The sequence below is a fragment of the Ambystoma mexicanum genome, chromosome 6q, assembly GCF_040938575.1.
Source record: "Ambystoma mexicanum isolate Mex_15411 chromosome 6q, UKY_AmexF1_1, whole genome shotgun sequence".
NCBI classification, from domain to species: Eukaryota; Metazoa; Chordata; class Amphibia; order Caudata; family Ambystomatidae; genus Ambystoma; species Ambystoma mexicanum.
The window spans coordinates 1,358,134,760-1,358,159,710 of NC_090937.1; the positions used below are offsets into that span (position 1 = coordinate 1,358,134,760).

Here is a 24,951-nt window from a genome sequence, read left to right on the forward strand (position 1 = left end):
TTAGGCGATACATGCAGTGAGTCCATATGAATTACATGTTTAATAACCTGCCTGCTTGCTTCATTTCACTAGGTTGCTGCTGAAAAGAACTATGTTGTTGGGTCTGAGTGATGTTCAACAGAATCGCCTGAATTGTCTAAAGCAAAAGAAATTAGTTGCGTGTCAGATGGAAAGACGACTTGAGGATCAGTTAAAGGTAAACCCTCATAGCTTTCCTAAGAATGAAGCTGGTTCAACGCGTATATCTATATTGGATCATCACACATGATGATCAGCATTACTCATGATATTCCCAGTTCGTCACAGACAGTTCTTAATCAAAAAATGTAGCTGTCTTCCAGACAAAAACAACCAGTTGGATTTTTTAATGTCTTCTTTATCACTTAATGTACACCAGCTATGCAAGGTTCCTTTGGTGATGCTAGTTACGTCCGGAATGTACAATTTCTGGACAAACAAGCACTTCTTTTCGAAAATAATTAATGTTTCAAGAAAAATAGAAGTGTTTGTTAATATGACCTTTTTTGTTGTTGAAAATCAAGTTTTATTGGCATTTTAGTTACAACAACAATTGAAAACAATATTACCATGTAATCTCATCCGAATTATAACCTTTTAGCCTCTGTGCCACAAGTAGGAGCAGCTTATAGAGCATAGATACCAGTCCCTTGGATCCTCTTTGCGAAATCAGAAACCTTTCAGAATCAGTCAACTCCCTCTTGAAGTTCTCCCCCCATGTTTTCCTCAGTCAGGGCCCCCTTTATTTGTAGATAACAAAAGGGCGATATTTTGTCCAGACCCAGGGCCTCCTCCAGACCCTGTAGAGATACCAAGGTTCCCCCTTCCCATAGCTGTCCCGCCCTACTGAGCCCGGCCTCATACCAATGCTGGAACGCCAGTGACTCCTCAATCCCGTCCCTGAGGGGGGGGTGGGGAGGCTCAGATGCAACTTAGGGGCAAAGGCCACAATGTGAGCCGCCTATTGTCACCACCCTCTTCCAGACTGACCACAGAACTCCCAACACTGGATGTCGCAGCACTCTCCCCGGGATGCAGGCTTTGGGGACCCATAAGTAGCCATCTAGCGTGACCGGAGAGATTACTTAATTGTCCATGGCCACCCATTTTATTCCCGTCCCTGGAATAAAATGATCCACTAGCACCCGCAGCTGGGTCACCCTGTAGTACACCTCTAAATCGGGAAGGCCCACTCCCCCCTCCTCCTTTGGCCTTATCAGTTTCTCATACAAGATCCTATGCTTCTTCCCTGTCCAGAGATACCACAGCAGGTTTCGTGTCACCTCCAACAGGAACGACCTAGGCACCAGTGTTGGCAGCATCTGGATCAGTAACAAAAACTTGGGGAGGATTACCATTTTTATTGAATTGAGGCGTGCCATCCACGAAAATCCCGAACCCGCCCATCTCTCAATATCTTGTTTGACTGCCAGCCAGAGGGGGAGAAAGTTGCTAGCAAACAAGTTATCAGGGTTTTGTGTCACCTGAATCCCAAAATAACGAATCGCATCCCTCTGTACCCTGAAGGGGAGCCCTGCCACAAATTCCTCCTCAGTATCTGATAACTTCCCTACTACAAATGCCACTGATTTCCCCAGGTTTACCTTAAAGTCAGACAGACTACATAACACATACAGTATTGATTGGGATGGTCTGGTCACATATAGGAGTGCAACATCTGCAAAAATGCTGAATTTACACTGTATTTCCCCTGTTGCGACACCTCTGATGAGCTCATCGACCCTGACAGACACCGGCCACGGTTCCATTACTAGCACGTAAATATGTGGGGACAGAGGGCAGCCCTGTTGTGTGCCTCTCTCTAACGGAAACGACCCTGACTCCCTTCTATTAACCACTACTCTCGCAGAGGGGTTTGAGTATAGGGCTAATAGCCAGCCCATCCATCTTGGGCCCATTCCTAGGGACAAAAAAGACTCCCCCAGCCTCCATGAAGCCCCAATTTACCCTGTCAAACACCTTGTACGGCATCTAAGGATAGGAAGAGCGCCCCTTCTTCCCATACTGTCCTTGAGCTCAGCACATGGAGAGACTTGCGCATGCTGTCCGTCCCTTGTCTATTCAACACAAAACCGACCTGGTCTGTGTGGATCAATTTGGGGAGTACCTGTAGAACAGCTGTGTTGCCAGGATTCTACAAAGACCTTACCATCCTCATTTAAGAGGGAGATAGGTCTGTACGAGCCACAGTCCTCCAGGTCTTTCCCAGGTTTCGCTATCACCATTATCTATAATATAGGGGTTGGGGGTATCGTGTCTTGCCCCCTTATCAGATTGAACAACTTGGCCATGGGTCTCGCCAGTGAGGATTGGTACAGTGCTGTTGAAAATTCGGCCATAAAGCCAAGTTCCCCCAAGGCCTTCCCTGTCTTCAACCATTTGAAAGCTTCCACCACCTCTACCCCCGTTATTTCCCCCTCTTAGGCCTTGTGTTCAGCTTCTGCGAGCCTTGGGAGGTGTTGCACGGCCAGGTAGCTCTGCATTTACCCCACCGACTCCTCTTCCTGCTTGGTGTACAGCTCCTTATAGAAACTCGCGAAGCACTCCATTATCTCGGTCCCCCTGTATGTTTTCTCCCACCCATTTCGCGAACTCCGCCAACCCTCCTCTCCAGCCTACACCCCCTAGTCCTGTGTGCCAACAAAGTCCCCACTGTGTTCCCTCTTTCATAGTATATTTGCCGGGTATACCTCATCTTCTTGGCTACCTCCCAGATAAGGACCGTGTGTAGTGCCTGTCTCTTGTCTCTCATATCCCCTAGGAGAGCCTTCCTGTCTACCCCCTTCAGGTTGAGTTGTGACCGCATTGCTCCCAGCTCTTTACGTAGGTTGCGCTCAATCATTGCCCTTTTGCGTTTTCTGCGTGAACCTTCCGCAATGAGCAGGCCCTTAAAGGTAGCCTTTACCGCCTCCCACACCATCGTCGGGCTGGTCTCTCCATTATCATTGGTCTCAAAAAAAGCCTTTATTTCTTCCCTCAAGAACTCCCTGAATACCTGTTCCCTTAATAGGGTATCATTGCAATGCCATCTTCATCCCCTCACAGCCTCTGGCAACCTCCAATCTATCACTACAAGCTCATGATCCGACCACGTGATAGCCTCCATGGTCGGCACCCCAATCTCCCCATCACCCTCTTCTGATATAGGCAAAAAAGGTCTATTCTCGTATAAGATTGATGTGAGGGAGAGAAAAATGTGTATCTCCGGGCCCAGCCAAGCATTGCGCCAGACGTCAACCCAGTAGTGTTCCCATAAGAGGTCACGCATGGTGAGGTTGTCTTTTGTGGCCCCCTGTCATCCCCTTCCCCTTTGCCGACCACCAATCCAGCTGGGTGTTCATTATCAGGTTGAAGTCCCCACCTAGAACCATGGTCCCTCTGCCCATTTGTCCAATGACAAACACCTGGCATATGAATCTGGCCCACATTGGGTGAGTAAAGGGGAGCCAACGTGACCCATACTCCCTCGCATGTGCCTTTTATTCCCAGAAACCTGTCTCCAAAGCTTCTCTTGGTCTCAATATCCATGAGATGGAACGATTTGCCCAAGAGTATGCCCGCCCCTCCCTTTTGGAGGATTTATGAGAAGCCCAGAAGTTCCTGCCTATTTCTTTCCCCTTTATCTGCTCCCCACCGATAGTGTGCTTCTTGTACAAAGAGGACTATCAAATTCTGTTTGTGGAACATGTTGCTAGTGAGGGATCGCTCTTTCTGAGAATTTAAGCCCTTAACATTCAGCGTGCCAACCCATCACTCAACCATCCCCTCTTCTTACCCTCTACCTTGGGTATCCCATGCGTCTGCTGTTTACAAAGCCTTCCTTAGTTTAAGAATCCATGATATTCCCTGTGTTCCGCTGCCCATTTCCCTCCCCCCTCCACACCCGATTCCCTCCCCCCATCCTCCCTATCCTCCCCACTTCCCTTCCCTTTGATGCATCCGTCCCCACCTCCCAGAGGGACTTGGTCTGGTCGATGAATCGACAAGGGATCGTACTCCTGCTCCGGGTTATATGACTAACTGGATCATTGCTCATTCCTTTCCAAAACAGATCAAAGTGTATAGTTTGCCCCAAACTCCTTGAGCCACAGTCCCCCCAAATTCTCCCCACCAAGATCCCTGTATCCCCCCTTATTAAGTCAGCCTAAAGACCCTTCAACAACATAATGCAAACCACAACAGGCAAAGCCTTACGAACAATGCATTACCAGCCCAATTTCACCGATGACACAGAGGAAAAGAGAGCCAGCCAACAGTGGCCTTCTACCAGGCCATCTCTCACCCACTCGCCCCCCAGGCTTTCCAAGAGCTCAACTGAGTGAGCACAGAAGTGCAGCTCACTTATATCACAATTCCATTTCACTTCAAGTGCCCCCCCTCCCCGAGGCCTCATTGGGGTGTTTAACTTTCTGAAACTGTCCCTCTTGCCCTGTGCTTTCCCCTAGTTGTGTATGGGCCTCTAGGACCCCGGATGAGATCCGAGTCTCCCTTGCCCTGTTCCGCTGAGTGGTGCCCACCGCCACCAACCAGGTCCTCTGACTCTCTGGATGTCCTACTCAGCAACCAGATGGGTTCTCTTCCCATCCCATTAAGAAGCCAGATAGAACTAGTGTCCTTTGCGGTATCTAAATCCCTTCTCTTGTAGTCACTTGGTGAGGGTCCCACATTTTTTCCTCATCAACAACGTAGGGGCTGAAAGATCCTGAAAAATTTCCACTTTGGAGTCTCCATATTGTATTTTTCGAAGGTCCTTAACCTTTTCCAGAATCCTGGCCTTATCTCTGTAGTAGTGTAGATGTGCCAGCACCGAACGGTGGCCATGCAGGCTCCCCCCCACCCGATGGACTCTGTCCAGCACAACTCCTTCTCCCGAGTCCGGTCCAAAGGCAATCCTTATTATGTCCTGCTCCTTGCATTCCAGGCTGAGTGGGGTCTCACCCTATGTCTCCACTAGTCCGAAGAGGCGTAGATTGTTTCTCCTCTCGCGATTCTTCATTTCATCTACTTTGAGGTGAAGCTCCTCCTCTCAGTGCTGTATTTCCATGAATCTTGCCTCCATCTGTGTCTCCAAGAGCCCGGTGGAGGATTGGTTGGCCTTGACCCGTCCATTCTATCCTCCAGCGTGGCTACTTTAGCCGTGAGATCAGCTAGTTTGGCCCTCAAGTCAGTTCTCATCCCCCTTATCTCTCTAAGAATAGTCTGGATGTCATCTTTGATGGAGCCCAGCACCATCGAGGCTGCAGTCGCACCTCCAGAATCCATCTCAACGTTTTCCGCCTGGTATTGATACTTCGCATGGGCTCCCTTCCAATTCATGACTTGCCCACCTCCAAGGCCCCCGGGTTCACCGGATAACCGTGGTATAGTTCCAGTGGGCCAGAGTTCTGCTTCCAGAAGCTGTGGTTGAAGGACACAAATAGTGGAACCATCGTCTAGGGAAAATGGGGGTCCCAGCATAGCCAGGCATCACTCTCTGTGAAAGTACGTCTCCCCCTGCTCTATGAGCCTCACCGGGGTGGGACCCCACTGATGTCTTGTCCCGGGGGCTCATTGAGGCGTCCTTTTCTCCCCTTGACTGGGGGGTAGGCACCCTACCACCAATATGGATGCCGTAAGGTGATCCACTAAGTGGGCACCTGCTCCTGGTGTGGCTGTATATCATCGGAGAGGGTTTGGGTTCCTGTCAATGTCCCGCCTAGGCCCACCTTCGTCGTACGCCTCTGGCTGTTCTACAGGTACTCCCGGATGCTGTGTTGGTTCAGGCCAAGTCCCCATGAGCTATGGGTTGGAGACTTCCGTCTTCCCCCCGGGCATCTATGCCAACAGCTCTCCTCTCAGTCCAGCGGATTCTGGGCTGTTGGGCCTCCCCCTCCCTGCTTTTGCTAACTTTCAGCCGTGAGACCCTTCCTGTCCGGCCCCAAATCCAGATATGAGGGCGCCGGGCCTGGGAGGGCCCCCACTGGCTATTGGCCCTGTCCCGGGGTAAACCAAGCTCCCCTCCGGAGTTGTTGCGGTACAGAGGTCCTTGAATTGCTCCGCACTTGGGTGGGTCTGTGGTCCCCAGAACCTCCTCACCTTGTGTACATGGAGGCTTGTGCTCCCCCTCATACAATGCCCTGGGGGCACTCCCATGACGGCCCGGGAAGGGGGGAGCCTCACTGGTCAATATTCTACTGCAGTGGTTTAGTCCTCAGGACCTTCTCCCGATGTATAGGGCACCAACAAGACAATCCCCAGAATGCTGCTGCACCCGCAGCGCGGTTCCTCTCTCCCTCTCCTTCTCCTCTCCAAGGTAGATCACCCGGCAGTTGCAGGCAAACACATTCATGTATGGGGTGCCACTGGGAAGGGGGGTGCCCTCCATGTGTGGGCTACCCTCCCTGTCGCAAGGACTTTCTCTGGGCCGTCCTCCTTAGCTTTCCATGCGTTGTCTCTCCTTCAACTATGCCTCGGGCACGCTGCTGCGATGGCCCAGGCCAAGAGAACCACGTCCATAGGAGCCGTCAGTGCAGCACTGCGGCCTGTCTCATGGGGCTTCCTCCATCCCCTAGGGACACAGTTGGGGCAGTTCACAGCTCGCTGATGTGCATGCGGCGCGGCTCCTCGTAGTGCAGCTCCCCCAGGCACGGAACCTGGGAGCCAAGTGTGGTCCCCAAAACCCCTGCAGCACGGTCAGAGCGGGAGAGATGGGTCCACCGCCCAGGCCTCCCTGCCCGCCAAAGAGACGGTCTCTGGTCTTCAGTAGTATGAGCCGACACCTGTCCCCCGACTCCTTTGGCACTGCAGCCTCTGCAATGTGGGTTTCGGCCGCCGTGCTCCCTCGAGCCAGGATTGCACAGTTCACTTCTCCCCCGTCGCAGCATGGAACAGGGATGGGGGGACGGGCGCTCACACTTATCTCAGCTCAGGTGGCAGCTTAGAGTGTCAGGATTTCACCCCTACATGGGCCTTAGGTTCCAGTGGCGATATATCGACCTGTGAGAAGAAATGGATCCATCTCTCCGCGTCAATTCCACAGATTTCTCAGGGCTTGGGACGGAGCTATCAGCTCAGGCAGCCATCTTGCCTGCGCCCCCTGCTGGCTTCCCAATATGACCTTTTTAATGGTTATTTTGTGCGCTGATTCTTAACTATACTTTTAGAATTTCAAAGATAGTCTGTTTTTTTTTTCTATTTACTGAGTCTTATCTGCAACTCATTTGACTATTTATCAACTACTGCTAAGGAAATAACTTAGATACAATAGTATTAGGGTTCAAGATACTAGTAGAAGATTGCAACCATTCAAACGCAGGCTTCATACAAGCATTTACAAACTATTATGTCAGCTAGACCAGTATACTTAGGGCCTCATTACGAGTTTGGTGGTATTCTGGAGGTATATACACCGGAATACCGCCCAAGTAAATCACTGTTCTCCAGCTTGGGGTCTGGCATGGATTCACATGCTCATGAATATTCCCTGTCGTCAGGCTAGGAATCCTCGGTAAACAAAAAAATCAGTTTGTTTTGTTTCTGAACTGTCTTTCTCCTAATAACCAATCACTGGTCTCTGGGTTATACTGCCCCCAGCCAATGACTGCCCTCTACCTAAGCTCCTCCTCTGGCAGCCATCTTCAGATTTTTACCGCATGTTCAAGTGTTGGGAGTCCTCGTGCTTAGCTCTCAAGCTTTAACTGAGTATTGCGTTTTTTCAAAGAGTTTACTCTAATTTTTCAGTCAAATTGAGCCTCAAGCTCCACCGATTCATCTTCTGATTAACAGTGACCCGTTTCGGAAATCTCGTTGAATTTCACTTCTTGGAGGATTCCAGAAGATCTTGGTGGCCTACCCCTCGTGGTCATGGCCGAAAAGAAAGGAGACTTGATGCCTCGGTTTAGGATCTTTCCAGGATGTGGACTACAGAATGTCGTCAAGGAGTATGGGCACTCCCGGTGCCTCTACTGCCTGCACGCAGATAAATCGCACGTTGAGGAGGCATGTACGTTCTACAAGGACATGTCCTCCGGACCATGAAGGACCGTCACAAGCGACTCGCTGACTGGCTGGAGTCGAAGAGCCCGGTGGCAGGTGAGCCCGGCAACGTACTTCTCCCAAGAGAAAATCTGAGCGGTCTTCTAAGACCTTTGAGGGCGCTCCAGCGACGGGGGCCCAACATAAGGCATAGCACCGCGAGTCCACGAGCACCATTGTTAGGGGCTCCTCGGCTGCCAGGCTGGGCGCAGCATCGCCGATGCCGTCAACCACGAGCCAACGCTCCAGCTCGGTGAAAAGGAAGTCGATAACCCTGGGAAGCTTCTTGAGAAGGCCTGGCTGGTTCCAACGGAGAAAGCCAAGGGGGAGCGAGGCGAGGGAGTGGTAGCGTCCCTGGCGAAGACCGCAGAGGTGGCCCCAGTGGAGACAGCCCACAAGCCAAGAGTTTGCCTGCCCAGCCGGAGGGAATCGGCTTTCACGTCTATTGATAAGACCCCCGTGAAGCCCCTCGGTGAGGAGAAGGGGGGGCACGATAGTCCTACCGGGCCTTGATGTCTCCTCCGAGGACGAGCTTTCGAGCCTCAAGTCATTTCTTGAAAAGCAGTTTGCTGTGGTCAGATCCTACGGGAAGGACCCCGACGAGGCGGACATGGAGAGCAATGGAGGAGATGACGAGGAAAGGCAGAATGACGAGGAAAGGCAGAATGACGAGGAGCCGGAGGACACTACGCTGCTTCCGATGCTCCTGTCACAACCGCTGCTAGCACCAACCGACAGGTGGGAGGACATCTTGCTGGCCTTGCACACACTGTGCACAGACATAAGTACAAGGATGCCTTTGGCTTCTGCGGATGATCCAGCTCTGCCTGGACCGTCGGGAGCCCTCCATCCAAGCGGAGGCGGGTCCATCCACCCCGCACTTTCATCCTTCACCTCAATCCCCTCCACCGAGGGACGAGACAGAGACGGGGAAGACTGGGATGGACGATGGCGGCAACGACAGAACTGATCTCCCATCACCCCCACCCCGAGCATCTCCTCCTGGCGAGATTGGCTCCTTTCACGCGATGATCACTAGGGCCTCAGAGCTTCTTCAGCTATGCCCCGAAGAGCAGAAGAATGAGGGATTCCTGTATCAGCGACGAGAGGCCAAGAGGAAGACAGTACTCTCGGTCCCGCTGTTGGATGACATCTGGGATGAGGGGCTGGCCCTCCTGAAGAACCCAGCCTCGGCGAAGAGAGTCCGGTACGAGAAGTAGTACCGGGTTCCAGACTCTGCACCTATGTGCCTCAGAGTGCAGCCGTCCCTGTACTCAGTGGTCTCTGCGACGGCCAAGAAGAAATCTGCTGGAGCGACGGCATCGACTTCCACTTCCCCGCCGAACGGCGAGCGGAAGAAGCTGGACACCATAGGATGTCGGGTCATCTCGTCGTCTGCAACGACCATTAAGTCGACCAACGCTCTTGTTATCGTGGCCCGTTATGATAGGGAGCTGTGGTTTAAAATCGCCCCCCTCCTGGACTTCCTCCCAGACAACAAGAGGGTGGAGCCCCTTGAAATCTTGCAAGAAGGCGAGGTGGCTTTGGACCACGCCATCATGGTGGCCACGGACATCGCCGACATCAGCTTCCACCAGATGGGCAGCAGCATTTGCCTTCGCCGGCATGGCTGGCTCAGGGCCACCGACTTCCAGCAGGACGTACAGATGAGGGTACTGGACATGCCCTTCGAGAGGAACAACTTGCTTGGTAAGGCAGTGGACGAGTCATTGCAGGCCATCAAGGCGGATACTGAGACGGCCCGTGCCTTGGGCACTCTCCACCAACGACGGCCGTCCTTTTGGCCCTACGGAGGCAAGTCACAGGGTGCCTCCAAAGGATTCGGCAGCAGATCTACTTCATACCGTCAGGCGGCCCGTTGTTCATCCCAGGAGGCCTACAGAGGCCGCAACAAGGCGGGAGGACATCGTCGTCACCAAGGGGCCCAAGATGGTAAGGCCTTGGTGAAGCAGGACTGAACCGGCTGTGTCTTTGGGCCCCCACCCAAGCACCCCAGTGGGAGGCCGGCTGGTGAACTTCATTGGCGTGTGGAAATCCATCTCCACCGACCGTTGGGTGCTGGATGCCCTGGCCCACGGACACATCCTGGAGTTTCAAAGGAAGTGTTCCCGTTTTCCACCTGTGGCCAGGAAAGAAAACCACGTTCCGCAACTGCTTCTAGGGGTACGAGCGATGCTGAAAAAGGCAGCGATAGAACTTGTCCCAAAGAGGCTCCGACTCCGAATGATACTCGCGGTGCTTCCTCATCTGAAAGAAGCCTGGCGGTTGGCGACCCATACTAGATCTTCGCTGCATCAACAAATACATAAAATCCCAGCACGTGCTGGGACAGCTGGAGGAAGGGGACTTCCTGTCGTCGCTGGACTTGGAGGATGCCTATTTCCACATCCCCATTCACAAAGGACATTGAAAGTTTCTGAGCTTCATGGTCCATGGGAGGCACTACCAATTCAAGGCTCTCCCCTTCAGTTTGAAGTCAGCCCCAAGGGTCTTCACCAAGTGCCTTGCACCAGTGGTGGCGCAGCTGCGCCTGCTGGGAATCCATGTCTACCCCTATCTGGACAATTGGCTCATCCGAGCGAAGTCAAGGGATCTCGCCGTCAGACACACAGCGAGGAACGTCCACCTGCTCACGGAACTGAGATTCTCAATAAACTATGCGAAGTCCTGCTTGGAGCCATCTCAGAACCCTCAGTTCCTGGGAGCCAGACTCAACATGGTGGCACGACCAAGCCGCACCATCGGAGGACAGGATAAAGGCCATCCTGGGCAGGGTACAATGGCTGTTGACCATGAAGGTTGCCAGGGTGAGGTCCATCAAGTCCCTGCTCAGCATTATGTCATCATGCATCTACCTCGTTCGGCTATGCAGACTGCAGATGCGGCTGCTGCAGGAGTTCCTCGACGCCCGTTGGATGCAGGCGACAGGAAGCTTTGAGGACAAGATTGCCCTCAATGAGACACTCCGTCGAGCGATTCGATGGTGGGGGGTCCGCGCACATCTAGACCCCGGCGCATCAGGAGACGGTGGCAACAGATGCCTCCCTGGAGGGATGGGGCGCACACACCGGAAATCTCCACACAAGAGGCCTTTGGCTCCCGGAGGAGAAGTCATTGCACATCAATGTCCTGGAGCTCCGGGCCATGTTTTGAGCTCTCAAGTCATTCCTTCCGTCCCTCAAGGGCAAGGTGGTGCGGGTCTTCACAGACAACAACACAACAATGTTCTACATTCGGAAGCAGGGAGCACCAGATCCCCAGCTCTCTCCAAGGAAGCGCAGGATCTATGGCACTGGGCTGTCACCCAGAGGATGTTCCTGGTACCCTTTCATCTGGCAGGGGTGAAGAACACTGTCACTGACTCACTCAGCAGGGAGCTGTGCTCTTGCCACGAGTGGGAAATTTGGCAGGATCAGGTGGATCTACTGTTTCGACGATGGGGCAATGCCCAGATCGATCTGTTTGCGCCGGCGTTGAACACCAAGTACCGCAGGTTCGCCAGCAGGATTCCCCAGATGGGGAGCATGGGGGATGCATTCTCATTCACCTGGGACGGCCTGTTTCTCTATGCGTTCCGACCATTGCCGTTACTCCTACGACTCATCAGTCAACTCAGACAGTCCCAGTACAGGATGATCTTCGTCACACTGGCGTGGCCGAGGCAGATATGGTACCCAGACCTTCTGGCCATGTCAGCGTCCCCTCCAGTCAAGCTTCCGGTGGACGCAGATCTTCTCGCAGGGAGCGAGGCGCGATTATGCAACACGACTCTTCGTCGCTGAACCTGCAGGCCTGGTTCCTGCAGCGCTAGAGTTTGGAGGATACGAGATCCCGGCGGACTGCAAGGAGGTACTTGCCAAGGCCAGGGCTTCTTCGACTCTTAAGTGCTACGGACATAAATGGAAGAGGTTCACCGTCTGGTGCCGTGCACAGAAGATAAACCCTCTACAGATTACGGCCCCTCAAGTGCTGCCGTACTTGCTGTCGCTGGCCAAGGCAGGGCTGGCACACGCCTCTATCTAGATCCATCTGGCGTCTATCTCCCGCTGCACCGGAACTCCGGGGCCATCATTGCTGTGGTTGCATCGCCTGGTTAAGGAGTTCATGCAAAGACTTTTCACTCGTTCCCGCCGGTGAAGGCTCCGGCCCCGGTGTGGGAGCCCAATGTGGTGCTGACTAGGCTTATTGGTCGTCCGTTCGAGCCTCTTCATTCGGCACCTCTGAAATTCCTGTCATGGAAGACAGCGTTCCTGGTGGCCATCACCTCTGCACGACGAGTGGAAGAGATCCAGGCCCTCTCCTGTAATCCACCGTACTTGAGTTTCCATGCAATGAGGCTTGTGCTGAAGACGCACCCCTCCTTCATGCCCAAGGTGCTGTCAGACTTCCATCTCAACAAGCCCTTGGTGTTACCTGTTTTCTTCCTGTCGCCTTCGTCGCCGGCTGAGAGGACTTTGCACTCGCTGGATGTGGCTGCAGCGCTGAAGTTCTATGTGGACCGCACAAAGAGTTTTCGGAAGGCGTCACAGCTGTTTCCAGGTGGCTCTTCGGCTGGATCATGCACTGTCACGGGTTGGCAAACCGACTGTTGCCTGGCTGTTCGAGAGCCCATTCGACCAGAGGGATTGCTGCAACTATGGTGTTCCTGTCCGGTGTGCCCCTGCTGGACATCTGCAGGGGTGCTACGTGGAGGTCGACGCAAACCTTCATGAAATTCTATTGTGTGGACCGGGATTCCAGGGAGGAGTCCAGAGTCGGCCAGGCAGTGCTGCGCAACCTGTTTGCTTGAAGGTGAGCCTGGTGACGAGGTAAGAGATGCTTAATGTTGAGTTGTTGAAATGCTTAATGTTGAGCCTTGCCACTCTCCAGCATGGGTCTGGCATGGATTCACATGCGCACCCTCCCACCTACCCATCTGCAGCTCTTCTCTTGGTCCTGCTGCCACTTTACATGCTACCAAATCTGAAGATGGCTGCCAGAGGAAGGGCTTAGGTATAGGGCAGTCATTGGCTGGGGGCAGTATGACCCAGAGACCAGTGATTGGTTATTAGGAGAAAGACAGTTCAGAAACGAAATTGAAACTGATTTTTTTCTTTTACCGAGGATTCCCAGCCTGACGACGGGGGAATATTCATGAGCATGTGAATCTATGCCAGACCCATGCTGGAGAACAACAGTTACAGTTAAGTAACTTGTTCATAACTGCCACTTGGTCCGGTGGAATTACAGCCGCACAACAAGTGGCCGTGTGAATACCCATTTCTTTGAGTCCTTAGGACTCTATGGATCTTTTTGGCAGAATTACTGCAGCAGAATTTTGACAATTAACAGTTCCCGTAACATTGTAATGTATTTCTTCTGGTGTGGACATTACTGAACCTTCATTGATTATATACACTCATGCCATACATTGTCAAGCATTTAAGGCATTCTGTCATAAATTGCCATATCATTGAATGCACCAACTCCCAATAGATGGGCCGTCCCTCTCTTATCTATTTATCTCTCTTATCTATGATGCACCAAACTTTCCTTAAACCTGATGTCCCTACTCTCCATGTACGTATATACTGATTGTTGCCTCCTATAATCTAAAGGCTAGCAGGCTGGTGGTGATGGCCTATGGATGACTGCTTTATCTATCTATAGTCCCTCTGGTACCTATTAGACTAGCCCTATACTAGTGTTGAGGTTGGTTCTAAAAGAGTGTCTAGGGTTGTGCCTTTCAGACATTAAATCTGAACTCTGTCTCCATCCCCTCATGGTCTGACGTTCCTCCCTCTGTCGCCTACTGTTATCTTGCTCATGCTGCTCTCCTCTCTCCAACTCCACCCATCTTCTCTCCTTCTCCCTACTTTTTCCTCCTCTGTCCCTCCGATGTGTCTCGCACTCTGCCACCTTCCTCCACCATCTGATGTTTTTTTACTACTGCTGTCCCCTCTGTACTTTACTACTTCTCCTCTTTCCAGACTACAACTACTCATGTCTCTCCACACTACTATTGTTCTTCATTCTCCACACTAATACTCCACCCACCTTTTTCTCAGTTACAATCCTTTCATTCTTTCACAAACTCTACTCTCACCCTCTACATTCCCTCTTACACCCTCTCACCTACTGTGCACACGCCCTCACCCCACAGTCCCACTTTCTCTCACCAACCAATTCATTACCTTTTTTCCAAAAACGCCTCCACACTCCAGTCCATTATCCTTCCCCCTGCTCTTCTCTTGGTCTTCCACTCACTTCTTCTCAAACCTCGCCCCAAATAACCCACACTTCCCTGTTCCTCCTTTAGCCTCCCCCTCCTTTGCCCATTACTTTTCTGTCCCTGACCAATCTGGTTCCGTCTTCCCCACATGGGAGGCATTTCAAGGGTCAGTGTTTTACGAAAAAGGGGGCTCAACCACACCCTTTTTTTCAAGCACGAGTATGGCATGTTGCAGCAATGGCAGCCTGCATTGGTGAATGTCCCATTCTGCTTTGTGGCAAATTCCCAGGTAAGGATTGTGGCATTATGTCTTGTGGTAAGATGCTCGATGGTAACCGCCCCAGTGATATGAGTCTCTCTGAGGGGGCTATAAAGGAGGCACGGTATCACAAGTATGACACTGACAGTGACACAAGAGCCACAAGTTTCAAAACCTTTATTAAATTCTTGGAGTTTGGAGAAACTCCTACATTTGCTCTATAGCTATGAAGGGAGTAGTCTCTACCATCAAATAATAAAGAAAACACAGTCCTAGTCAGTCTGTCAAATCAAAATGGCCTATATTAAAAAACCTAATGCCTTCCCTATATCTTGTACAACAAGTGTGTAAAGTGGAATGTGTATGCAAAGGAAAGTCAGTATTATAACATAAAGGATAAAGATGGCTGAGTCAGCTCTCCTCCCCACATTGGACAGCACAGAAAGGCGGCCTCCGTACATAGAATGACACAATCTGGCTCAGGTTATCCAAAAAAAGGCAGTTCAAAACGTGGTTTGAGGCCCGCTTGGCCTTACACATTAGTCACTTAAGTTCACCAAAATGTTCTTTCACGGTTCAACAAAATTCACTTATGTGTACCACTCTCTGGCTCAGACATCTCAAGGCATCAATAGTTCATATACGTCTCCCTCAGTCGGGCTCGCACCTCTCAAAAAAAGTACCTGATTCAATGTAGATCTTCCTCAGCGGGGCTCCGACCTCATAATAACAGCACTTGCGCGGGATCCCTTCCCCAAGCTTATTTCATGTTCCAGTTCTCCCTCAGTCGTGCTTGGACCTTTCAATAATGTTGAAGACTTTCAAATGTGCAACACTTTTCCACAAAAACGACTTTGCCTGACATTGTTAACGGGACATGTCCAAGGGGATATGCAGGGGTTAGCCTCTTTACTCTGTCCTTGTCTTCCTCAGCTCAGTGTTTGTGTAGAAAGGGGTGGGGAGGTTTCAACATCGGAGAATCCTATAAAAAAGGATGTGGTATGGGCAAGGGAAAGGGAAAGACTGCATTTTACCATTGGTTGTCTAACCCCCACTCCTTGTAGATCCCTCACCCAGGTGATCCTCCTGCTGGTCCACCCCCAGGGTCTGGATCCAAAGGCAATGACTGTGCCATGGCCACCTGAGAGAGAGATCCCTGGGCACTAGCAAGTGAGACGTCCTTTGGTTTCTCACAGGGCTCAGTCTCTGCTGCCCGAGCACAGCAGTTGCGGCTGACTCTTGGCTGTTTGCCATTTTCCATGTGGTTGAGCATATCCTCTGTCTTGCTGCTTGATCGTTCTCTCTCTCTTCTTGCAGCAGTTTGAGCTGTGCTGGCCGTAATGTCAGTTCTCGAGGATCTGATGGGATACTCTTGTGGGTGGTCCTCCCTGGTTTCTGGGCTTGTAGATGCCTGCAATGATGAGAATAAGACCGGCAACCATTTGTTTGAAGACATATGGGGTGATGCAAGGTGGTACCATTCAGATACAAACAGGTACTTGGGAAGGGAACCAGAATTGGTGAATTTTCAGCTGCTACTGTCACCATCTGGGGTAAAACTGGCTCTGGCTTTTAACGGAAAGGCCTTCCACAGAAGGAAGAGAGGAATTCCTCTCCCTTTGTAACAAGGGCAGATTACTGTCACAATATAAATGTAAAGCATCCTACGCCATCCCTTCTGCACGCATCCTTAATGTGTCGTCCTATATTTTCCTTTTACATAGTCTACTCTTCACTCTGCTGCATTTGGCAGCCGAGATGGCCAGTCTCCCTAAATAGTATCCCAGGGTTTCTGTTCCAGGCTAGTAATAGCAAGCCCAAACACAATAGCCTTCCCACTACAAGGGTCCACTTCGATCACATCTAAAACCCTTCTCCCCACTACACACCATTTCTGATATTATGATACTATTACTTGGAAAAAGGGCTTCCGGAAATAACTCCTCTGTTTATGTGTTTATGTTTATTATTTGTATTACAATCCTCTGCTAGTACAGTTGCGCTCCTGATTCTGTGATCTCTCATTGATCTACCAGTTACCTCTACATGCACCTATGCCAACAAATATGACCCTTGCTCGCAACCCTGCATATTCCTCTGCAAAACTGTGTCCATATAACCCCGGACCCACTTTACCCCTTCATTCCACTCTTTTCCTCCCAGACCACAGTGTGGATAACCCTGCTAGGGGGCACAGAATGCCAACACCCTAACAAACATTGTCATTTTGAAACCACTACAGAGACGATCCTACACGTTTTTAACAGATTTCTAACCGACCATACAAACAACATAGTTTACCCAGGAATGAAACCTCGCCCAATCCATTCATCATCCCGTATTTTGCTCATCCCAGAGGAAGATGAAGGATTGTGATGAATTAAGGGGGACTAGAAGTAAGGCTGACTATCCTACTCAATAATGTGTTACCCCCTGCCTCGCTGCTTGTCACACACCTTAACCAATTATCACATACCAAGAAGTGAAAAAGAATGCTTCACAGTGAATGCCCAAGTGTCAATTTAGTGCCACGTTTACCTATGGAGGTCAATGCCAGGTATCCGCAATCCACATTCTCTTAATGGGCACTCCCCACACTTCAGCCCATGATGATGCAGTCCTCTTTCTGAAATAGCGCTAAGTGGAATCCGGAAAAGAATGTCCTGTCTGAGCCTATCTAGTTTGATTCACATTCAATGACTTAAGGTAGAAGAAGCAGGTTTCTCTCCTTTGGCCGACTCTCCAAATGTCACAAACCGCATGCCGGAATTCCCCCGGGAAGCTGATCTTGCCTGGTAAATGGAGAGAGTGTGAGCCACATCCAAGGAATGCAAGAGTAGCGGGTGACTGAATTGACACACGTGTGTAGGCTGAGGCAGGTGTAGGTGAGCAATTGAGCACCAAAATGACCCTATGCAGGATTGCCATTCCGTACTGAAAACAAAACATGTGTTACCTTCACGCCGTGTCTCTTACCTGTCTCATGTGGTGCCCGCTCTCCCCTGCATACAGGCTAGCTGCAGTTGTTACCAGAGAGCATATGAGGAGGAAGGGTGCTGACGGATGGACAAATGGGTTAACATAAGTCCACCTGTAGGTAAAGAAATTAGCATTTTGAACATGACATTTTTAGCCACACAACATTGAATAATATTGACACCAGGCAATAATCACAGTGTACAAGAGGAGTAGAAGTACGTTTTTTGTCATTATTGGCGTTTGACGGGGATGGCACAAGGCAATGGAATAGTATCAGTATGACCGGCTTAAAGTCCCTCCACACTACACACTCCTGGAGGTGGCAGAATACCTCCGGTGTAGTCATAGGGTTCTCCGACAGTCTCTGTGAGGAATTACGTGTCCCATAATGCCCTTCTGAGCAGTGTATGCCCTAACACTGCCCGCAGGAGAGACTATGGCAATCCACAACTGTATTATCTGCAGGCATTCGGCAACCTTCCACAGAAAACCCTATTTGAATGCACATTAACAACAAAACAGCAACTCCCACTTTACTTGGAAAAGGTAAATCAGCAGCATGTCTGCGAGCTGCAGGTTTCCTCGCTGCTTTTTCCAAGTGACTCCAGGTGCTGGATCCCGCACACACTTTTCCACAGGCTGGAGTAACTCTTGGGCAGAGATCCAGCAAAGACGAAAGGAGGAAGTGTCTAGGAGGTGGTGGGCCTAGGTAGGCAGAGCTGAAGGTGGTGTCCTTGGCAGAGGGGCCTCTGTAGTGGATCACCCCTCTCCCAGAGTGCCCATAACCAGAAGGGAGGGCACCAGTCTTCCCCTCGGGCTACAGATTTCCAGGGGGCGGAGGGCCCGCCAAGTTGTGTTGGTGAGAGATGCATTGCGCCCAGGCTGATTTCCTCCTGCTTTCACTTGGCTGCTGGCATGGATCTGCTAAAACAGTTTGAGTAATACGGTGAGTTGTGGACTGATCAGGTAAATGAGGAAGCAGACACAGAGCTGTTGCTTCCCCTCGAAATCTTTTCAACAGTCTTCCTGTTTCCGCTTGAGAAGTGTGTACCTCAGCACAATCCATTCTAGGTAGTGTGGCCTGGGGCCTGCCAATGTTGCAATACTATATGCAGACATACATACGTTTTTTAATAGATGCCTACCTGTAGTACATGTATATATCCCAATCATCCACACCCCGGAACATAAACATTCAGCATGTAGTGGCACTCCACACATATCAGATAGTTTTATTCACATGTGAATTCCATCTGTTCAGCATGCAATGAAGTAGTGCCTCCTCTACATAGCCTTTATTCTCACCAATACTGCAGTCTGAATAGTACCCCTGAAGGACACGGGGGTGGGGGCAGTTAAGTAAGGCCTTCTGATCCACAACATAGTTTAGGGGCCAAGATATGTGTCCGCATTCTGATTCATAGGAAGTGTTGGCCTGTTTTCAGCAAGTGGGGATGCACCAGTCTCAAGTGTACCATATCTGGAGTGAAGTTCTGGTACAGTTCAAACATTAATAAGGTTCCCATCTTGCAGATACTGCTAGCTGACCTGTTGACTGCAAGGAAGACCACTTTCTAAGGAGGGATTTCTGGAGATATCTTTTTTCCAGAGGCTCAAATGTAAGCTCATGAAGGTGTCAGATGAATAGCAAAAGGTCCAAAGCTGGAACAGATGGTTTCCTAGGAGGAAGATCATAACATTACAAAGTAAAACGTTTTCTAACTAATTTAGGGAAAGAAGCAGATCTTGGAATTTCAGCAAATTGAGAAAACTGAGTCATGATAATCCCGATCCTGAGCCATATTGTAATGAAGAATTGTTTCCACCCGTCTTCTAAGAGGTTTAAACCCATGTATTATAAGGGCAAGACACTGATCTAACTAAATTACACAACTCTCTCTAGGAAGCACTGGCAGAGCAGGCAGTCGTAACTCAAGGGAGAGCTCTGGTGGACAGGTACAGTTAGTCACAATCGATTGATTCCCCAAGAGAATATACTACACATATATAAGACAATATGCACTTTTTATTACAGAATTACACAACGCATCTAAGAACCCCAGGTTAAGCACAAAACATACATACATACATACATACATACATATGTATAACAACAGTAAAGGATCCCCAGGTCTGACCCTTCCCTTTCCTATAAAGTATGTAAGGCCACCCTACACATTATAATACCAAGGTTAGGGGAGAAAAGGGAGTCCTAATCGGACAGATAAATGCATAAACACATCCTGAAATCCCTATGCCAGTATACGAGTTGAATAATTTTCTACAACTTCTAATACATGTAAGGAAGGCATGCTGTCAAAAGTACGACAGTGGAGCAAGTGCGGTGGTCAAGTGTGGTGGTATGGTCTAGCTGTCCTGCTCTTCGCTGCCTGTTGATACGGAGAACTGTTTTTTGCAGCTGCCGTGATTCCGGTGTGACGAGCTGCCTGCGTTGTTTCTGATTGGCTACTGATACTGGGTAAAAACGAACTAACCAACTAAACAGTGTTGCTTTTGGAAAGGACTCTAGCGAACTGCCAATGGGCTGGTAACAGCCGGTAATAGCCACCCTTTCTTTTTCATCTTTTGTTGCAGACCTGTGAACCCGCCTCCTATTTATTCCATGTACTCGCGCATTGACGCGCACACAGTGGAGCAAGTGCGGTGATCAAGTGCGCTGGTACTGTCTAGCGTGCTAGCTTGCAGAGTAAGCAGTTCTTTGAGTTATGACAGTTAATCCATTGCACTATTTATTTTATCTTCTTTTCATTTTTTAGGAGCATTTAAGCTCTTTCAGTTGTGAAGTCAAAAATATAATTTATTTAAATTGTATATCCTTGCTAAATTAACGTACAAAAAATTACGACAGCAAAGACATTCACATTGAAATCTGGTATGCCTTTGATGGCGGGGTTGTCATCTGTGCCGACTAAGGCTCAATCTAATGTAACAAAGCACTCTCTGACCAAATCAGCATTGCAACGGCTGGGTACCGCGGGTGCTAAATTACGCCGTACCCTATTGTTATCAGCTGATATTCGTTCCTACTACGATATTGAAACTCAAGTAGGCACGAATGCTCTTATTGAAGCAAGTCAAGCGCAAGGCGCCCAGACAATTCTGCCGACACAGCAGCTGATCGCAACTTCTTCCAACTCTGTCGTACAAACTCTTGTTCACACAAACCCCAAATCGACTCCCGAGGGAAACAAAACCCCAGAACCTGATCAAGAGAATGCTAAAATACAAACTATAGCAGTGAACACTTTGCCTGATTCTAACTTGCAGCCAACTGATAATCGAGTAACTCTATCTAAAACAGCTCTTAGACCGGCTAGCCTAGAAACTAAATGAACTGAGGGCATCGACAGAGTTAACCGATACTACGTTAGAATCTGCCGCAATTGACTGAATTGCTTCCAACTGAAAAGCAGCCGAGATCAACAATCATGAGCGAAATAGGAGACGGCTGCTTGAACAAGAGAGAATCCCCAACAAATGAGAAAATTACCGGTTTGGGGAAATCGACTGAAGTAACTGACATCACATTGGAATCAGTCGCCATTTCAAGAGAACTACTTCCAATTGAAATGCAGCAGAGCTCAATAACTACGAGCGAAGTAGAAAGAGTGCATAAACAAAAGAGAGAAACCTGGTGAGTGCGATGTAGCTGAATCCGCAGAAATGATTCCCCAAATCATGGAACCTATTACATGCTCAGTTGAAGCGCAAATAAAGCTTACAAATGTTTAACATTGACGGGTGACATCGACCATGAGGCCCTTGATTTTATGGACACATATTCTAGGTCTGAAATCCCAGAAGCTGACATTTTATATATCTGTTCAAACTCAGATCTTATACAGTTAAAAGAAGGGCACATGCGGAGCTTACTTGAAAAATCCGAACAAACCGTGGCAATTCTACAAGATCTACAAAATCCCGCCTGCAATTGCAATCATGAAAATGATCCTCATCAGTCAAACCTCTCAATGCGATCAGACACCCAAATGGTTGATGAATCACCTTCTTTCATAGCACCCACTCCCTGGCGGACGAGATTTCAAGAAGTAACCCGTTAATCTGATTTCTTCATTCAAAAGGCACAATCAAAGCGTTTCTCATTTCCTGAGGCTCCGGCCCTGAACAATACGCTGAGTGCAATGAACACAGCTCTATTGTCAATAGCAAAGTTATATGAAGTTTTAGACAACAAGATGATCCAGCAAACAAAGTTGCTTGAAAAACTTCTAGAGGCGGGATTAACGTCTGAACACAAAACGGAGGAGCAGAACACTTCCGATACTAGACGGAACATCACGGAAAAATCAAACTATATTAAAGAACAACCAAATTATACACCAGTGGGAAATGGTCTTGAATTGGTAAAATAACCTAAAATACACATTGTAGGATCGGAAGAATCCTCCCCGCCACAAGTTGCTACGAATATCTTGAGGCCAGTTGATTAACCGCCTGACAACCAGCAACTGGTTGGGCAATCTCAATTCATCTTGATATCAGGAGTCTCATCAGATACAATTGACCCGCCACAGGCAAAGAGAAATATATTTGACCTCTTTGGGCCGAACAGTGGCAAGCAAACAGGCGCTAACAAACTCATACCTCCTAAAGATGGTAGACCGAATCAAGTCAAATCAACTAATCAAGGTGAATCCAAAAAGCTAAGACTAAAGAGACGTAAATACGTAAAAATTCAATCAAGAACTGTAAAGAAAATTGATGCGTCCGACACAGCAGATGTGACACCTCAATTAGTAACACCATATGAACCTCTAGACAATTTGGTGGCCTTGTCTAAACAAACTACTGATCTAAGTGAAGTATCGTCCTTTCGTGATGTGAATAAAATCATAGTGCCAGCGTTAAGGATGACCATGTTCAAGGATAACGCCACGTCGACCGCCATTGACCTAACCGGTCCCTCTAATCCTGGACTCCCAGTAGCCCAAATATCCATTGAAGACCTAAGAGAAGAAATTAGGGAATCCATTAAGGCATATCAGGTTCAACAAACTGGAAGTGTCCAAACAAATGATTCTCTTATGAACCCCACTCCCAAAAATGATAACCTGACAGCAACTGTAAAAAATGCTGTATCTACGAAGATACCTAACCCGGCTCCTGTTAGGCCAAGCGAACTAATGGAATATGACCGGACCAAAGACCAGGCATTACCGATGACGTCAAATCTAACACAAATTTCACAGCTAAAAATCCAGACCATATTTGACAAACCTAAAATTCAAACAACAAAAGCAGAATTGCCTCCACCAAGTATTTCATCTCACCAAGACCTACAAGAGTTGATCAAATCATCAATTGAATCTTAGATAGCTGATAGGCGTACTCATACCTCTAATTCATTGATGCAATCAAATATCACCTTTCCTGAAGTTGGCCTATTACTCCATGGACCAAGTGTGACAGCTGGACCACAAGTTCAACAATTGAATAATCTTCCGAATATTTCTACTCAGGTCCAGCAGTCTTTACAGGCCTTAGCAACTACAAACCAGTTGGCTTCGAATAAACGACTGGGATCTCCCTGTCTGAATCTGAAGTGCTGGGCTCAGCCCTTTCAAACCTATGTACTCAATCACACAAGTATATTGAACACATGTACAGAAATCCCAATTCTGAAAGAATTGACCTCAACTGACCTGGAGCTGATTGAATTTGCAAGTCAGGAAAACACCTTTGAAGCCAACATCTATGTCAAATCTGCCTTAATTTACAATCTAATATGGCAGGCTCGAATTAACCTGTTTGACATGGGTTTTATGTTGTCACAGGTGAATCCTCTCTCTGGCGAGCAGGTGGATAGACCCCAACTAAATATCTATCAGTCTAGAAACGTCAAACCAAGTCAGAAGTCTATTCTACAGAACTATGAGGGCAGATCATAAGTTTTTTACCCAGGCCACAATCAAACTAGTCTCTTGGAATACGAGAGGTAACAGTCACTTTATAAACTCTAAGCAAAGAAAGCTTGAGGCATATGACATTATTGCTCTCCAAGAGACGTGGCTTATGGAATCCTCAACATGGGATACTCATATCATTTTTGATACTTTGGCATTAAAAAAGCTAAAAGGTAGACCTTCAGGTGGACTTCTACGAGCAGTCAGGAAAACCTGTGGGTTTATTGGAGAAAAATATCCTTCCCCCTACCCGTATTTCCATGTTGTTAGACTTACAAGAGCTAAAGTTAATATTGCTATTGTGAACATATATTGGAGTAGATTAAACCTCACATCAGATCGATTTTTTTACCATTTTACTATGGCATCTTGATAAAATAGCCCGGATCATTGGACCCATGACTACATTCATCGTAGGCGATTTAAATCTGCATTTGCTTTCAGACCAAAACATACTGCAGACAAGTGATGAAAACACATGGAATGAAATTATGAAAGATAGGGGTCTAGTTATGCTCAACAATGTGTGTAACGGTGACACCCCGTCATATAACACCTGGCAAAGGGGTACCTCCGGTGCAGTATTGGACTACATCTATCTGAGCAAAGAATTCCTTCCACAAGTTGAAACAATGAAGTTGTTTCAGCGGATGAAAGTGATCACAACAAATTGGTTTTGTGTTTTAAATCTCCAACGGTATGGTTATCTCAGGTGAGAAACACCAATACTGCACACATTGGTATTAGCACTCGCAGTAATCGCCTAAAATGGAATTTCCAAAATCTTCACCAACTGAAGAATATTCTCCATGAAATGTATTATGATAACCCTCCCAGTACTTCAAATTGCTATGTGGGGAAAATGCAGATATTTAAGCACACCATCTCTCCATAAAAATCAACCATCGACATCCTTTTGACATTAAGATTCAGCAAGCCAAAGTTAACTTGAGGTGGGCCATACGTAATGTAATACATTACCCCATCAATCTACGAAATAATATGAAAAAGCAACTAAAAAAAGAACTATGCTCATTGGTTGAAAGGACAAAAAATACAATTGCATCAAGAAAACAGCGAACAAATGTTAATGCAGCTGGTGAAGAAATCGAGCAGCGGCATTTGGGCATGTATAAACAGAGTGTCTGCGCGACCTCAGGTGGCTGTACTAACTAACTCAGTACGGAAGCATACTTGGGAAGCATACTTTAAAAAACTTTATCAATCTCCCTTTCAGGACATAGATGGGTGGTTTCAATTTAATTCTATGCCATGCTCATTCCCGATACATTTTAATGACATTTTAGCTTGCATCAAAGCCCTGAGTCAATCTAAAGCTAGTGGACCAGATGGATTGCACAATGGTATGCTTAAAAACCATCCATACAAATGGGCATCCATCCTGATGCAAATCTTCCAGAATGCCTTTGTTACCAAGCAAATTCCGCAAACTTGGAAACAATCTATTATAGTGCCAGTATTCA

General features: G+C 48.5%; 1 protein-coding gene across 3 annotated transcripts in view; it reads left to right on the forward strand.

The window, feature by feature from the left end:
- The window catches only part of EVC (EvC ciliary complex subunit 1), a 946,714-nt gene that overhangs the window by 797,520 nt on the left and 124,243 nt on the right, over positions 1–24,951 (forward strand). For all 3 annotated transcript variants that reach the window (XM_069631973.1, XM_069631974.1, XM_069631975.1), the window contains one exon: positions 73–196. In XM_069631973.1, coding sequence (XP_069488074.1) covers positions 73–196 — 124 coding nt within the window. The remainder of the gene's footprint in view (positions 1–72; positions 197–24,951) is intronic.